The 17616-nt window shown below is 45.9% G+C and overlaps 1 protein-coding gene across 3 annotated transcripts in view; it reads left to right on the forward strand.

Moving 5' to 3' along the window:
* LOC110527084 (THADA armadillo repeat containing) overlaps positions 1-17616 on the forward strand; it is a 104435-nt gene that overhangs the window by 14483 nt on the left and 72336 nt on the right. For all 3 annotated transcript variants that reach the window (XR_016496608.1, XM_036982928.2, XM_090237492.1), the window contains 6 exons: positions 6410-6519; positions 10319-10451; positions 11256-11378; positions 11774-11896; positions 12060-12151; positions 15804-15893. Coding sequence is in view for 2 of the 3 variants with exons in the window: in XM_036982928.2 (XP_036838823.2) it covers positions 6410-6519; positions 10319-10451; positions 11256-11378; positions 11774-11896; positions 12060-12151; positions 15804-15893 (671 nt within the window). In the remaining variant the exon portion in view is untranslated. The remainder of the gene's footprint in view (positions 1-6409; positions 6520-10318; positions 10452-11255; positions 11379-11773; positions 11897-12059; positions 12152-15803; positions 15894-17616) is intronic.

Here is a 17616-nt window from a genome sequence, read left to right on the forward strand (position 1 = left end):
ACACTACTAAAACGAGTTTTAATGAACATTGATTCTGGAAAATGAATGCTCAGGTTGACGTCCGCAGCATTGCGGTTCCATCTACCGCTAGCAGCATTTTAGCCAAATACTGTTATGCTAGCTGTCTAGTATGTGTTTTATAAATGTGCAGTAAGTATTAAACACATTTATATAAGGATTTGGCACCTCCACACTCTGAGAAAAAAATGTAGGCCACTTGATTTTGACATCTGAAGTGGACAGGTTAGCATGCTGTTCAAACAGTTGTTTCCCACATATGCTGAGCCCTTGTTGGCTGCTTTTCCTTAACTCTGCGGTCCAACTTATCCGAGACCATCTCAATTGGGTTGAGGTCGGGGATTGTGGAGGCCAGGTCATGTGATGCAGCACTTCACATTGAGTCGTGCATAAGAACAGCCCTTAGCCGTGGTATATTGGGCATATACCACACCCCCTCGTGCCTTATTGCTTAAATATACAGTACCAGTCAAAAGTTTGGACACAACTACTCATTCAAGGTTTTTCTTTATTTTTACTGTTTTCTACAATGTAGAATAATAGTGAAGACATCAAAATTATGAAATAACACACATGGAATCATGTAGTAACCAAAAAAAGAGTTAAACAAATCAAAATATATTTTAATTTGAGATTCTTCAAAGTAGCCACCCTTTGCCTTGATGACTACTTTGCACACACTTCTCATTCTCTCAACCAGCTTCATGAGGTAGTCGCCTGGAATGCATTTCAATTAACAGGTGTGCCTTGTTAACAGTTAATTTGTGGACATTCTTTCCTTAATGTGTTTGAGCCAATCAGTTGTGTTGTGACAGGTAGGGATGGTATACAGAAGATAGCCCTATTTGGTCAAATACCAAGTCCATATTATGGCAAGAACAGCTCAAATTAGCAAAGAGAAACGACAGTCCATCATTACTTTAAGACATGACGGTCAGTTGTTATCATTAGTAGGCTTGGTATAGGATCCTTGTATAACCACCCTCGAGCTGTAGGACTAAGAACCCGTCCTGTTTAGTCTTGATGTAGCAGCTTCAGCACGGACAGAGCAATAAACACAAGCTGTGCTGTGGTGCCTTTTTGTTGCAGTAGGGAGGAGAGGGAGACGACATGCGCCAGTCACACAGGCACTCGCTGTCAAGAACGGGACGACTCTTGGTGGACCAAGATATTTTTAGTCAAGGACAGCCGAGAGAGCGAATATTGCCAATAAGTTTGAAAAAATCTAGATTTTTAGGATCAATCCAGTTTTCTGTGTTTGTAGAATGGGTCTTGTCTGCGCAGACAGAAAGAACCCTGTCTAACCTGCCACAGAGATTGGCACGCTCAGTCAATACTACTGTGTGTGTGTGATACATCTTTCTAACACGTGTAGTCAACCTCCCCTAGCCTACGGCAGCGCACTGTTTTGCGTTCCGGTTGCCATGGCGACGTGGCAGATGTTTCTGTGCCTGGTCGGCGCCATAGCAACTTAAACATTAGTCACAGTGGCTGGCCGATGGTGTTTAATCCTTCATATTCATGGGCCTGCCTGGGCTTCAGATGGTAGACTGAGACGGTCCACAGAGCCAGGACCGTTTAAACCCTGGGGGGCATTCTGCGATACGTCTCCTCCATCTTGGGAGGCCCCCGTAGTCTATAGAGATGTGTGTTCTGTGAGACGGGAGTGGAATGGGACACTGGTGGCGATGTGACTGCTCGTCTTTCTGTGTGCTTGGTGCCGGTGTGAATCTGAGGTCCTCCGTGGTTTTACAGCTGTAGTGTTTATTTGTCCTGGCCTGGAATAGATGGACCGTTTGGTCTTGAGTGGAGACACAGCCATCAGTGTGGCCTCTCTGGACTGTGACACTTCCCCTCGTTCTCTCTTTTAGCATTTTACTATTGCTGATAACATCTGTTTATTGTGTGGCTCATGTTTCCCCAACCAAACACCTTTAAAAAAAAAATAGAAACAGGAACAAGGGTAAGGGTCAGGAACAAGGATAAGGGTGGGAGTATGTATCATTGCTTTCCTGGAAGTGTTGTGGACAGAGTTGGTGGGATATTATCCACACTAAGACATTGTTTTAAACCATTGCATATACTCCATCATGCGCATTCATTGAAATGTTTTTTTTTTTTTTTTACCCAACCCAAGAATGACAAACCCAATGCAAGAATGTGTCATCAACTCATCTGACCTCATTGCCCCAAACTGTGATCCTACACCCTGCTGTATTGCAGTGCATTACCAATGTAACCACTGCAGTACCAACCCAATGAGTGTCCCATCAGATCTGCTCATTCACAACTCTGAGTCTAGAGTGCAACCTGAGGACAGAGCTGACCTCACTGCAGTAAAACTCTAGTGAAAGCCACTAAGGGAGGGCAGTGACCTAACCGCCGTGCGGTGCTGAGCTGGGCCCTCGCTGTGGCCGAGAGTGGGGCAGCTATTTAAGGTGCAAGGCGTTTTGTGTAATCGTTAAATTTCCACTGGGGTTCCTGGTTGGTGGGGGGGAACTTAATTTAGATGGGACACTTCCTGTTTGCAACGCGCCCATTTCTCAGAAAAGCTAACCTTGTCTCCCAACGTCCTAATTACACAGGGCTGTATCAGTGACCCAAATAGCTGCTTTTCCTCCTGACGACTGGGCAGGCTGCCGGGCCTGGACTGGCGGTGGGTATGAGAGCCTTAAGGAGGGAAAACTGTTGCTGATGCGCTACTGCTACTGTTGTTGATCTGATGCCATTGACTGGAGGGCCCGTGGGTATTATGCAACAGGCTAAGAGAGCAGGGCAATCAAGGAAGTAAGACCATAGAAATACTCAACATTGACATTGGCTGTAATGCTACGTATATTGGTATTGAATTGTTCAGTACGGGGACCTCTGTTCTCACTGTGAAACCCGAATGAATACATAACACTAGGCCTGTAGGCTCTGCCTACACTGCGTTGTATGCTATTGCCTCGTGAGTAAATCTGAGCTGAAAAAAACAACTTTGAAGGCTATTCCGTTAAAACAAGTACAGCCTATGCACACAATGTAATCAAAATTCTAATCTTAACTGGCGGATTTCAAACTGTCCTTGTGTGAGGCGCAGCCCGGGAACTTTGTAGGTGGCGGGGTTCGATTAAACCATCGTTTAAAGTTTGGAAACATTTTGGCTTCACAGTTGATTACAACTGCGATTGACAGAGATTGTGGATACAAATTTAACAGCATGTTTTCCACTGCTCAACGAGAATAGCCTCTGCAGAGTGCCGTGTGGAGCTTGTTGGCCTCCGTGTGTGGCAAAGCAAGTTAGAATCAAAATTCTGGAATAAACTGTTTTATGATAACTGTAGGCTACAACGAACAAGAACCAACAGTTAGGCTGCTATTTAAAAATCTGAATAAAGGTATTGTTATTTAACTGTAGGAGAGGAAGAAAGTGCATGCAGACTCAATTTGGCTAGCTAGCGTAGATAGCTATTTTAGCCAATTCGCTTCTCCAGGTTTGATGCAGTCAAGACGGGTGTACTACTTTATCATATTGGATAATAAATATCCGAGCAATGACAAGCTAGAAGTTAGTCTACTAGCGCAAGTCAGATTGGTTGCTGCCTGTCCCTCCCTTTTGGCTTCTGTTTCACTCGCTCACAGTACACATACCGCAAGGCAACCTCCCTCGTCCTGTATTGGCTATGGTTAATCGAATATCTTACAAATTGACTTTTTTGCTGCTTCCCTCAATCTTATCCGACCACATCCTATATATGGAACTGGTCGTCCTCGAGTCCGTTCGGAACGGGTCTCTATATTGAAAAATGTGTGTTGTGCATATTTTTCCTGTTCAGAAAGCCCCAGGTCCATTTCGGAATGGGTCCACATTTTTTTAACCTCTATTTGAGGCCCAACATGACAATCCCTGTCACAACAAACAATGCCAGGAACATTGTGAATAATGTCACAAACTGTTTTTTGGGCCACAAATAGAATGCTTTTAAATTGGTCTTATTTGCCAAATAAACAAAATATTACAGTAACAATTTTCCGTAACCGTAAACCGTGACCCCAAAACCCCAATATGTACCGAACCGTGGGTTTGGCGATCCGCTACACCACATACAATGTTAAGTATTAAGTCAGGGTCAAGGTTCAGGGAAATTCCATAGGGGCTGTTGTGTAGATGACCAACACCAGGTCACAGAGCTTTCATCCCAGAGATAGAGCAGAATTAGTACTATTCATTCCATTAAACTAGGATGTAAAATATGTGTGAAACTTAGTGTATTACAGTTGAGATGTGGCATTTAAAATGCACTTGTAAAACAAGTTGGCCTGGGATGTTGTTGGGGATTATTTTGTAGTGGGTCTGATTTTTATAAACGTGTGAAAATGAGAGAGGACTAGGGTCCTTATTTGGGGCAGTGCTAAAAGATGCCTGTCCAAATCTCTGGCTTTAGAGGGGATAATCCAAACCAGGTTGTGTGATGAAACTCAAGAGGGTGTGTGGAATTCTAGAAGTACCCCGTTCTCATTCCCACAGAGCTGCCCCTAGGGCTGGTATGGTGATACTATTACCGCCACACTGGCGGTCACGAGTCATGACCGCAGTCAAATTCCACGTCGCCGTTGAGTCATTATAACTGGGCTTCTCCAAAACTGCGTTCTGATGCCGCGGATGGTCATTAGTAGCCTACCAGACTTGCAAAGGCCAGTCGCTAGTGGCCTGGTACTCAGCGTTCTTGTCCCCCTAATCGATCGGACATCAATGCAATCAAAAATCTAATCAAACACCATGAGAGCCCTAGCATTAAGAGTTTGAACGGAATAGGATCGCTTGTTTTGCAGAGAGATCCAGCTCATCATGGCTGGTTGCTGAATAGATTGAAATAAGTGTTCCTATAAGCCCAAGCCCATGTTGCACAACATTTCCATAGGCTTTGCAATTGCGTAAGAAAGCAGTTTTGATGGCCTCTGTTAAAAAGAGGAGGGTCCCACCCGTTTTCTACAGGCTTGCTATATTTATTTTTCAACTTCCTTAATATTAACCACATTGCTTCGCTTTACAACCGGAGTAGCTTACCTGGCTGGCATGAAAATTGACCGTGGGAAAAGCGTCCTCCGTTCGCTATTCAAGTGCATGCAGATGCCAAGTCTTTTATACCACCTGCCCCTGTTCTGACCGGTGCATGATCAAAACTAATTTCACACACATCATTTAGTATATGTAAAGACGTGATTACATTGAGAATAGTCTGACTGGTGAGAATATTAGCACTTGTGAATGATGCCCAGCGCGTGCCTCGATCACACCTCTGCAGCGTCGTTGCGTTTTGGTACACCAGAAGTACATTCTTTTCCAATGGACCGCTGTGTCTGCCTCGCAGTGTTGCGTTGCAGAGGCAGTTGCGTTGCGTTCTGTGTGGTCCATACGTTGGATTTATTGACCGTATGCTTCAAACTGTATGTATAGACAGCTTGGCAGCAGAAGGTGATAGTTGAACAATTGTTGCACACACATCCAGATGCTGGATTACGCAATGACACTGTAGGTGTGACCGGAGGCGTAAGGTAAGAAACCGCATGGATTTTTTGTTGTTGTGTAGCCCACAGACGTATGACATAGCCAGATCAGGGCCTAACATAAGGACGACTCAGAATATGCTATTTTGTTCTTCTGAAATAGGAAACATTTTCTTCATATCATGTTTCTTTAGATTTGCCTAAAATAAAGAATGGATTTTTTTGTGATGGTGTAGGCCATATTAAATGGTTTCATTTGACTTCTTTTAAATGTAGGTTTCCAAACGACCACATCAGTGTAGGCTATGCGTGGACCCAGAAAGTGCTAAACGTATTTATGCTCATTAAAGGTCAATTGCTGTGAGAACTGGCAGTTATTTGCGTGACTGTTACCGGCTGACAAAATTGTCATGACCACCACAGCCTTAGCTGCGCCCCCCCAACCCCACCCCTCCGTCCCTCCCTGTGCCCTCTGTGCCACCCCAGGCTTGCATAGTGCCTGGGTCCAGCCTGTGGTAGAGACAGTGTAATGACAGGGCGAGGAGGCCTCAGCCTGCTCCACCCTGCTCTACCTCACCTGGTTTACCCCCACATGTTGACTAACTACACCAACACGTGTGGGCTGTGTTGATATGCTGTAATGTTATGACGGTTTAGTTAATTACATGACCACATGTCATTTTATCTTGTAGCTAATCACTGACTTATCTGTTTTAATGCTAGTGAAATGTCAATCAAGACTAACTTCTGTGTTTGTTTACCTAACCACTTTAAATCATCCAGAGGAATGAAGAAATGTTATGTTCCCATATGCCACACCCTCTTTCTCTCTTCTCATGCCTCTCTTCCCTTCTACTCTCGCTATACCTCGCTGTCGCTCTATACCGCTCTCTTATCCCAGGTGGAGGGGGTGGGCCTGTACTTCCGTCAGCAGCTCCTCCAGTCTCGTCACCGAGGGGCCTTTGAGCTGGCCTATGTGGGCTTTGTACGTCTCACTGACATGCTGCGCAGGTGAGTTAGAGACAGATAGAGCGTGCGCCCACAAACACACTATCTACATCAATACCAAAGTGCACACTTGGGAGGTGCAGCTGGGGAGGAATGTGCCCTCCTGTTGTGAAAAGGGCTGCTGTTTTTCCAGGGGCAGTGGACCAAGCTGGCCAGATCAAACAATCCACTGTGTAGGATGGGCGGAGGACAAGACACACACACACGCACACACACACACACACACACACAGAGAGACTGACACACACACACCCATCCTATCCTAGAGCCCAGTAGAACATACCAACCCAGAAACAAAACCGAGCTTCAAAAGCTGGGCAGTTAGGCACCCCATAACCAACAACCCCAAAACCCTATTCCGTGTATTTAATCCAGACTACTGTTTCCACCCTAGCACTCTGGCTCACAACACACACCCACACACACACACACACACACACACACACACCCTTGTTCTGACACCAACCTACAAGAACATTCCCCTCATCAAATCACTCAGGCATTTAGATGTATTTATTCAGAATATGCGCTTCGCTTTTGAAAGGGCAAGATGTTCTCCAAAGCTTATCAGGTTCAGGGCTTCGCTCTATGGCAGAAAATCGAACCGATAGGAGATCTGGTCTGGGAGCAGTTTTTAAACAAATAGAATAGAGCTGGGACAATAAACTTAAAATGACCGACACTAACATTGCCTTCCTCTTTCCGAAGCATCTGGCTTACTTACGTCTGTAATTTCCGGTGATTTAGCTACACAACGGTCCTGTAGATTGTTCTAAAACCATAGTTTGGTCAACAGTAATAGACTATACATTATATTGATTCCTGCCATGAAAGTATCTGCCTGTCCCCGTTTTGCTTTCGGCTGCTGATTCATTCTCTTGATCAGGTGATTCCCTGATCCACCTCTACGCAGACGGCACCATTCTGTATACATCTGCCCCTTCTTTGGACATTGTGTTAACTAACCTCCAAACAAGCTTCCATTGCCATACAACACTCCTTCCGTGGCCTCCAACTGCTCTTAAATGCAAGTAAAACTAAATGCATGCTTTTCAACCGATCGCTGTCCGCACTACTAGCATCACTACTCTGGACGGTTCTGACTTAGAATATATGGACAACTACAAATACCTAGGTGTCTGGCTAGACTGTAAACTCTCATTCCAGACTCACATTAAGCATCTCCAATCCACAATGGAATCTAGAATCGGCTTCCTATTTCGCAACAAAGCCTCCACTCACGCCGCCAAAAATACCCTCGTAAAACTGACTATCCTACCGATCCTCGACTTTGGCGATGTCATTTACAAAATAGCCTCCAACACTCTACTCAGACTGCATCCAGTTTGCTATCACTGTGCCATCCGTTTTGTCACCATAGCCCCATACACCACCCACCACTGCGACCTGTATGCTCTCGTCTGTTGGCCCTCATGACATATTCATTGCCAGACCCACTGGCTCCAGGTCATCTACAAGTCTTTGCTAGGTAAAGCTCCGCCTTATCTCAGCTCACTGGTCACCATAACAACACCCACCCGAAGCAAGCGCTCCAGCAGGTATATCTCACTGGTTATCCCCAAAGCCAACGCTTCCTTTGACCGCCTTTCCTTCCAGCTCTGCTGCCAATGACTGGAACCAATTTGAAGTTGGAGACTTATCTCCCTCACTAACTTTAAACATAACCGATCGCTGCAGCTGTACACAACCCATCTGTAAATAGCCCATCCAACTACCTCATCCCCACATTGTTTTGATTTACTTTTTGCACACCAGTATTTCTACTTGCACATCATTATCTGCACATCTATCACTCCAGTGTTAATTAGCTAAATTGTAATTACTTTGCTACTATGGCCTATTTATTGCCTTACCACCTCACGCCATTTGCACACACTGTATTTAGACTTTTGTTCTGCTGTATTATTGACTGTATGTTTACTTATTCCATGTGTTGTTTGTGTCGCGCTGCTTTGCTTTCTTGGCCAGGTCGCAGTTGTAAATGAGAACTTGTTCTCAACTGGCCTGCCTGGTTAAATAAAGGTCAAATAAAAAATACAAATTCCCTCTCCTCTCTGTGCGCACGGAGGAGGGAGAGATGCGTTCTGAGAAGCGCAAGCATATTGCTTAAAATGCTAAAAAGACCGTTTTCAAAGCAACTACTGCTCTAGTTACAGACAAGAGTCACAGCTTTCTGTGAGTATGTCATGTGTTTCTCACCTCTTAATGTTGAGTTCGTGGCACCACTTTACAACCAGAGTAGGCTGAAGTAAGTGTAGATTTGATGCGCCCACAGAGCCGAGCGGAATGCGCCATTTGCTGCCTACATCAAGTAGCCTCGACCAAGAGCTGGAGAGTTTGATCTACATTTACTGATCAATTTAATCAATTAGCCTACATGGCTAGCAGCCATGTATTTAGCGTTTGCAATCTAGTGAATTGTCTTAAGTTCCCACTTCCTCAGGTGGTTAACAATATAGCCTATACCCTGGGGTCTCCCAACAGATCGGTCACTAGCTACGAGTAGCTCGCAGCCCACCTGAGCAGCTCGCGAAACATTTTTTATTTCACGTGTTCCACCGCAAACTGTCATGAACAAATATCACAAGTATCAGACACCTTAAGCTCCCGCCTACTATCCAATCTAATCCACGTTGACATGATTGCAGCCCTAGTTAAGCACAATTGGATTAAAAAGTAAAACATCTGGCAATTCATTTCTAGCACTGTTTCCCTTGTATGTCTGTGTGGTTCGAGTTTGTCTATCATTTACTTTGTGTAGGCTGTTAGTGATAATGGTAACTGTCTTCAGGGTAGACAGACTTTCCACCAAAACCTTCTCAATTTACATGTCAACTGCAAAGTACCTGGCAGAATAATATCATGTTTGTTTGTATCATTCAAGTGGGCTTTTGTTTGCAAACTCTTGCAAAATGCACAATTTTAAAGGGTTATTTTTCAATAATTTATTTTGCCCTCAAATTGTCTTCTGATGTTATTTAAGCATTGACATGGGCTCAGAAATGGAATTGTTCCTCTGTAAATAATTTGTCATTTTTAGAGTGAAAAACAAAAACATCCAAAACCAGGAAAAATACAACGGAGAAAACGGAATCTCGGGAAAATACAGAGTGCCTATTTGAAAGCTATGGGAAAATGAATAAGTAGCTCAGGGCATGTTTCCTAATTTAAAAGTAGCTCTCACGCTAGAAAAGGTGGGCGAGCCCTGCTATAGGCCAGTATGCACAAATATGTCGGCAAATTCTCTGACGAGTCGAGCCTAAATGGTGTCATTCTGGGTCCTGTTTTGACAGGTCGAGCATCAAAATATCAATCATGCATTACCTGGATGTGTTGGATGAAATAGCTGACTTTTTAAATCGTAGGCTGCCATTTGAATTGTCTAACTTGTCACTGGAAAAATGTGTCTAGAGCCCTGCCGCAAATATTAACCAACTGTCCGTTAAACATGTTTTTTGTTGTTGTGTTTTGTTAAAAAAACAAAATAGTGACATTTGTCGTGATATGACTTAATGTTAGGTCTGATAAACTATTCTGGAACAGCAATACACTCTGTTGTCAGAGACATGACTAAAGAACCACAACGTAGTCGCTGTTAGGATTTTAGTGAAACAATGTTTTGTGTGAGTGCGTTATACAGCTTTAATGCCACATACAGGATATTTGCAAGATATTATGTGTTCGTGCGTGTGTTCTGTAAATGTTTTTGACATCGCCGTTCAGCCGTGGCTAATTAAGAGCCTCTAATGAGATTTTTTTTTCTTTTTGTTTTTTTGTTTAGGAGTGGAAGCAGAACCCTGCAGCAGCTGCCTGGTCGCTGGCTCACGGAGGTCCTACAGGAGGTCAAGTCCAGCGACCCCTCCTCCAAACTGTGTGCCACGCGCCGCAGCGCAGGCATCCCATTCTACATCCAGGTGTGTGTTTATGTTTGGAAAGGAAATTCTTGGCATGCCTCTAAAGCATTCATGCCAATAAAGCAGTCATCCTTCTCTGTCTCTGTCTGTCTCTGTCTGTCATTATCACATATTAGAGGGGGGAGAGGGACACTTTAGGGAGAGCGGTGGTCGGGAGGGAGGACGTGGACTGCGGGAGAGGAAGGGAGAGAGATTGAAGATTAAGTAGGTACTGTGAGGTAGCAAGAGAAGAGAGCGATATTAGGGAGAGGGTAAAGAGAGGAGGCTGATCTCTGCACCTTGGCAGGCTTGTGCATTCCATTCCTGCGGTGAAATCCGGAAAGGGCTGGCCGGTGTGCTGCTGGCCTGGGACAGACGTCACAGGAACCAGCCCAGACCCTCTGCCCCCAGGCCAGAGACACAGCTGTCTCTCATCAGCACCCACAGCCGGCCAGCACGCGGATGATGTCACCACGCCAGAGGTGTTTGTACAAAGGCTTGTGTTACTTAATGACTGTAGTGGCAGTGATCCCAATTCTGATCCTTTGCCTAATTTAAGGGCAAAAGAGCTGATCTATTGGTTAAAACACCAATTAGTGCTACAAAAGTTCAGAATTATTTTTCTTGTCTCTTTTCCATCTTCTGCACCAGTGGCAACACAGTGGAGATCTGTCAGAGGGCCGCTATTCCATGAACCAGTTACTTCCTGATTAGTGCTGCTGCTGAAGGAAAGGATGATTTTATAGTCCAGACTATTGGCATGCAGGCTGACGCACCATCTGTGGCCTGTCTGACCTCATTGTGTCGGTCTTTTCTCCTGTCCAGGCCCTGTTGTCATCCGAGCCCAAGTCGTCCAGCTGCAGCCTGCTGAAGATGACCATGAGAGAGCTGACCGCCCTGGCCATGCCCTCTCCTGACAGAGCCACTGACCAGACCACTGTCCCTCAGGTACCAAACACTACTGCTGAACACAGTTTGTCACCTGAGGCAACAATTACTGGAGGGATCACACGTTACAATGGGAGAGTGGTTGTAATTGAATTCGGCTCTACCTGAGCTTGTCGATTTTGGAATCCTCCCTGGGTGACATTTTGAACCGTTTTGAGATTCTGAGCCTAGCACTGATTCAGTACAGTAACTATAGGCTAAGTGCCTGTACTGTATCCCAGGTGTTGTGGGTTTCGATTCCCCCTGGGGCCACCCACACGGAAAATGTATGCACTGATAACTAAGTCGCTTTGGATAAAGGTCTCTGCTAAATATCAAATTGCATAATATACATTGTAGCGGTTACATGTATGATTACACGTGCAGTATAGTGACGTCCCTGTTTGTCTCTCTAGGTTCATGCTCTCAACATCCTGAGGGCTCTGTACAGAGACACTCGTCTGGGGGAGAACATCATTCCCTTTGTCTCTGAGGGAATGCAGGCTGCTGTCCTGGGCTTCACCTCCCCCGTCTGGGCTGTGAGTCCCCCCCCCTTTCTCTCCACTCTGAATCTGTCCTGCAAGACGATACCACCCACTCCTCTTCGTCATCCCTCCCTCCCTCATCCCTCGTCTGACTGTCCTGCAACATGATAGCCTTCTGAATGTCATCTCTCTTCTTCCCCTTCTCTCTCCGTCTCAGGTGAGGAACTCCTCCACCCTGCTCTTCAGCACTCTGATCACGAGGATCTTTGGAGTGAAGAAAGGGAAGGACGAACACTCCAAAGAGAACAGGTCTGGATCCCTAGCGAGTCTCCTAGACAACAGTTCTGACTGCAGTAGTAAAGCAGCAGTATCCCACACCTGCTTGCTCACCCTCAGTCCTTCTCTATTGGACCTTCGCTGACACATATTAGTGCAAATCTCCCGTTGGCATTTATGCACGGTTTATACACAAAAGCCAAAGGGCTTTTGTGTGAGTTATGATTTGACCTTTGATCTCTACCTGGCATGTTGTGCTCTGCCCTGTGGATTCTCTCCCGTACCAGCAGGGGGCAGTGTGTCCACACCAGGCAGGCCTCCCCTCGGCCCCAGGTCAAAAGTCCTCAGGCCTACTCGACTCTCTCGTTCTCTCTTTGCTTGAAGAGTATGGCAGGAACATAGTTGAATGCTGCTATTCCCTGCAAGACTCTCACACTGTCTTCAGAGAGGATAGATGCTCTGCACTCTCCAACTCCCCTTCTGCTTTCCTTCTCTTTTACCCCCGTTCTGCTCTTTCACTCTCTCATGCTTTTTCTCAGTGTGATATCCAGGACTCTTGGCTCTGGAATGATTTTAACATTTTTGTTTCAATCAAGTCTAGTGCATGTAGGCTACATTGTACACCCATCTACAGATGGACATGCACGATCAGTGGCACACAATCACACAAAACAGACATGCTCTCTCTCTCCCCCCAGCATTACACCTCCACCAGTTGACAGCAACGCTCCTGTTGTCTAGCACTGACCTCCCGCACCCCTACGCGCTCTCCAGTCATTGCTCCACTGGCCTTCACTTCTGACCTGTGTGTGTTTGTTACTGTGTGGGGGAGGGTAGTCTTTGACAGGACCCCTTGCAGCGCTCACTCTGTTCACCCTCCACCCTACTCGTCTGTCATCAATCCCCACTCACTCCAGATGTGACCTCTGTACATACCCACAATGCAGTGCTTGGACGGACGGACGGGGCGCTCGCTCGCTCGACTCTGTCCCGTGAAGGGTGAGATTAGCCGCCGAGGACAGCTCCGAGCGAGTGCCTCGTCAGAACACTGCATTGTGGATATGGACAGAGAGGTCACATCTTGAGTGAGTGGAGATTGGAGGGAGAGAGGGGGGGGGGGGGGGGGGGGGGGGAGAGCGAGAGAGAGAGCAGGTAGGTAGAGACTTGCTGAGGCTTAGAGGAAAGGGTTTGATTGCTTGTTTACAGTGATAGTCTTACAGTCCTGGGTTAAAAGCCCGTTCCTGTGTAGATGCTGTGTGTGTGATAGGGTTATTTTGAGCTCTTATCCACAGTGACAGGTACCCATGGGGGCAGAGGAGTTGATCTGAAGAAATGTTTTTCCTTCTCATGATGAAGTCCAATCAAGGTCGTTTTGGCCCGTCCAACCGCACAGTCTGTTTTCATTTAGTTTAATTTGCTTGTGTGGCCAGAAGCCTTCTGATCCCTCCGGGCCAAGTCAATTGTTTTTGGAGGTTTTTTATTTACTTTTTCGCTGTATGTTAGTCTGTCTCATGTTGTTGCTGTGTGCACGCATATGTGTGGGAGCGAGAAAGACGTGTGTGTGTGTGTGTGTGCTGTGTCTATACTACTCTTGTGTTCTGGGTCTGGCTCGTGTTATTACTGTGATTATTTGGCTGTGTGTTCTGGCTACAGTCGATGCGTTGTGACAGGCTGTCCACTCCAATGGCTGGCTGGTTGCTGGTCTGTTTGGTCAGACTGCTGTGTGCGTTTTGCCTTTGGTGTGTGTGTGTGTGTGTGTGTTGGGTTGGCTCCCATGGCTCCAGTGGAGGTGAAGTGTATCAGATCCGTCAGGCCAGCTGACCACTGGCCTGTGTGTGTGTGTTAGATTTATTTGTACGACGTTTGAATCTGAAGGTGATTGTTTGTTGTGTTTTATAATATGGTTATTTCTTTTTTTTTTTTTTTCTTATATCGTTCCGCGTCTGGATTTTATTTGGATAACACTCCTCAAAGTTCATAAAGAGACTTTTGCTCTGCAAACCCAAGCCAACAGCTACAGTATATCCGTGTTCTCAGTCTTTACCTTTTCGCTCTCCTGCTTTTGTTAAGTCATCATTGTTATTTTGTGAGGCCTGCTGGCCCCGGCAGGCAGATAAGACGGAGCTTGTCCTCAGACACCTTCCCCCCCACTGACCCTGACCTGGCTAATCTGCCCAGACATGACCTTTAACCTCTGACCCCATGGAAGGGTCGAGTGGAGGAGTGAGACGTCCCACTGAGAGGGCCTCATTATGGAGGGAGAGAGGGAGGAGAGGCGAGGCCTGTCTGTCTACTGTTACAGTCCTCTGCCATCTCCAAGGCCTTCTTCTTCGAATACTTAGAAGTGCAAGTCAATCTTGTAGGTAGCCGGGTTTTATCTCCCTGTGAGATAGCTGACATCGTAGAAAAGCCTCAAGGCTTACAGAAGGAAGACGAGTCGTACCGTTGCAAGGGGTTAGTGTGTGTGCATTCGCGCAGCCGCTTGTGCATGTGTCTAGAGGTCAAAGGTGATTTACGTGAATAGGTCAGAGGCCTGCAATCGACCGGTTTTGTAGGCATGTCCTCGTCTGCTCTACCGTTTTATGTGTTCATGCCGTTCAGCCTGGCAGGAAGACTACGTTAACCCTAAGTGAAAGAATACAGGTCTTTGTGCAACATGTAACTTCTACCCCGTTGGCCCACCTCAGTTGCAAACGGGGGAGCGTTTTCCATGTTGCGCGTTGACGCTGCCACCACATGCGGGCCCCGCCGACACAACAGATATACCTCGTTACCTCGACGGTGCCCCGGCTCTCACTCGGACCAGGCCTGGTGGGGAGGGAGGGAGGAAAGGAGAGAGGGGTGTATCCCTTTCGGGGGGGGGAAAGTATTTGTCGCAGTTTTGGCCGAAGTTTATGTGAGCTCTGCTCTTTACGTTGTTGGGTTACGCTGTTTGGCTTTGCAGGCTAACCGAACCGTTTCGTCCCCTTACGTTTCAGGGCACTTGATTTAGACTTTTTGGCTTTTACTAAAAAAATATTGGCTTGACTTGAATGGTGGCATTTAGCTTTTGGAGATTACACTGCCAAAGTTCAATGTTGTCAGTTTATGCATAGAATGCCGTTCACATGCAGGAACGCACACTTTTCCCCCTCACACACACACACTACCCCCCTCCAAACACGCACATAAAGTGACCAACAGTACAGTCCACAGTACATTTATTTCCAGACACGCTGCTTGCCTTGCCTGTCTTGGGGATAAACAAACGATGCAGGCTGAAATGAAGTGTGTTTCCCTCTGGGTCTGGGGTGGTTGCTAGTTGGCATGAGCCTCCTGAGAAGCCGACCCTGCTGGCCGGCTCCTAATTAGCTTTTTATTGGCTTGTAATGCTTTGAAATGGAAGGAAGTGGTTTAGAAGCCAGACAGCGCTGGAGAGGTTGTTTTCTTTCTCTATACAAGTGTGTTTCTCTCTCTCTCTCTCTCTCTCTCTCTCCTTTGCTTTTCTCTGCACAGGGAACTTATGTAATTATCAAATGGTTTACAGAGCTGGGTAGGGTGCACCCACTGCTGATGTTACACAACTGTTCAAATAAGACAGATGTATCTAGTATGTGGCTGAAGATGTTTTACTGTACACAGATACATCAGTTGAAATACTCCTGTACAACTTCTCTCCTCCTCATCCCTCTTTCCTTCTCCCTAGGATGACGGGCCGGGAGTTCTTCACTCGTTTCCCGGCGCTCTATCCCTTCCTCCTGAGCCAGCTGGAGGAGGCTGCAGCGTCGGTGGACAGGTGAGAGTTAAGGTTCAAGCTACGCCGAGAGGGACGTTCATGTCTGATTCACACTACAGAGCAATGCCGAGAGGACAAGCTGAGCTGTGCTGGCCTGGTTCCACATCCACCAGAAAGTTACTTGAATTTGATGGAAAATAAAATCCAATATACAAGCCAGCACAGTATACTGTGAGACCCATATTATTTACCATTTATTTCTGATAGACAGTAAATAATCTGAAACACAACCAAAACAAATAGAAAAGGCATCCAACAAATGTGTAGAGTCACAAGCTTGATGTAGTCATTGCGTGTTAGGAATATGGGACCAAATACTCTACTTTTTACTTACTTTTATACACGTAAATTAACTTTGGGTGTATTGTGTAGTGTGCTGCAAATTCTAAGCAGTTCACCCGATATGGATGAAAATACCCTCAAATTAAAGCTGACAGCCCAGCAGCCTTGTCTTCTCCTCCTCTTCTCACCCTCCTCTGGTTTCTGTGGGACCCTAAATGAAACCCTTGCTTCATTAGGCCCGTGAAGCTCGTTAAGGCTATTGGCCGGGCTGATGGACAGTTTCCTGGGAGAGATGGAGCGATTCGGAGGAGGAATGGGCAGACTCCTCCACTCTCTGGAAGAGTCTTGGCCTTCTTATCTCTACCAGTTAGCTTCCCCCTAAAAGCTTTTGGACTGTGAACAGGCTCTCCAGTCAATGTTATCTTAATATGGATCAAATTAATTGGATGCGTTTTCAGACTCTCTTCCTCCCTCCCTCTATATTGTTCTCTCTCTTGTTCTATCACTCTCACCTTTCACTCCCAGTCCCTCCATTGCCTCTCGTAGAAGTCATTAAGTTTCCCACGAAACTAAACCCTCGGCCCCCTCAACCTCCAAATAGAAAGACCGGGACTGTAAACTTCTCTCAGATGTGTACCGTCTGTTTAGGTCATATAATACAGTCAGTCGGTGATGGAGCAGAGCTGGGTCGTCTGCTCTGTGGAGCCCGTACAGGGCGCGGTGCAGTGCTTCACAGTAAGAGGCGTGACAAACCAGAACTTCCCAGGCCCAACTCCATCCAGACCCATCTCTTCTCTTCTGTTAACCTGCCCGCTTGTCAGTCCTACTCTGACATCAGGGTAATTTGCGAGGCTCGTGAACTATTTTACCCCCCTCTACCCTCACTTTCTCTTTCCTCTCATTTCCTGTTAACCTTTTTTTCTTTATCCCCCCCCCTCCCCTTACCTTTCATGTCCATCACTCCCCCTCTCTCTCTGTCCATCTCAATCCCTCCATCTCTTGTAGTGTTGTCATGACACCAGAATTTTGACTTCGATGCCAGGTTTAGTATCATAATACTCGATGCCAGGTTTAGTATCATAATACTCGATGCCACGACGATGCTGAAACGATAGCAAAAAGATACGACGGCATAAAAAAAAGAGGCCATTTTAGCCAAAGTCACAGAATGGCACTTGATCCAGACAAACTCGGCTGCTGCTCTGTTCAATCGTTGGGCGTTTTAGTTCAACTACATTTGAATTGTCTCATGTCAACATTTTTCAGACAACTGTATATGCATTAATGAATCAATTATACATTCATACAGTCAATGTGGTTTTTACCAATCTAACTACAAAACAAAAATGGTAATCATGTATTGTAATGGTAAATCTCTGTTGATAAATTGACTTTGTTTGTCATCTGTAGCCTCATGAAAATCAGCCAAAAACAATCTGTT

Source organism: Oncorhynchus mykiss, chromosome 1 (genome assembly GCF_057628025.1).
Source record: "Oncorhynchus mykiss isolate SJ-2025 chromosome 1, ASM5762802v1, whole genome shotgun sequence".
NCBI lineage: Eukaryota > Metazoa > Chordata > Actinopteri > Salmoniformes > Salmonidae > Oncorhynchus > Oncorhynchus mykiss.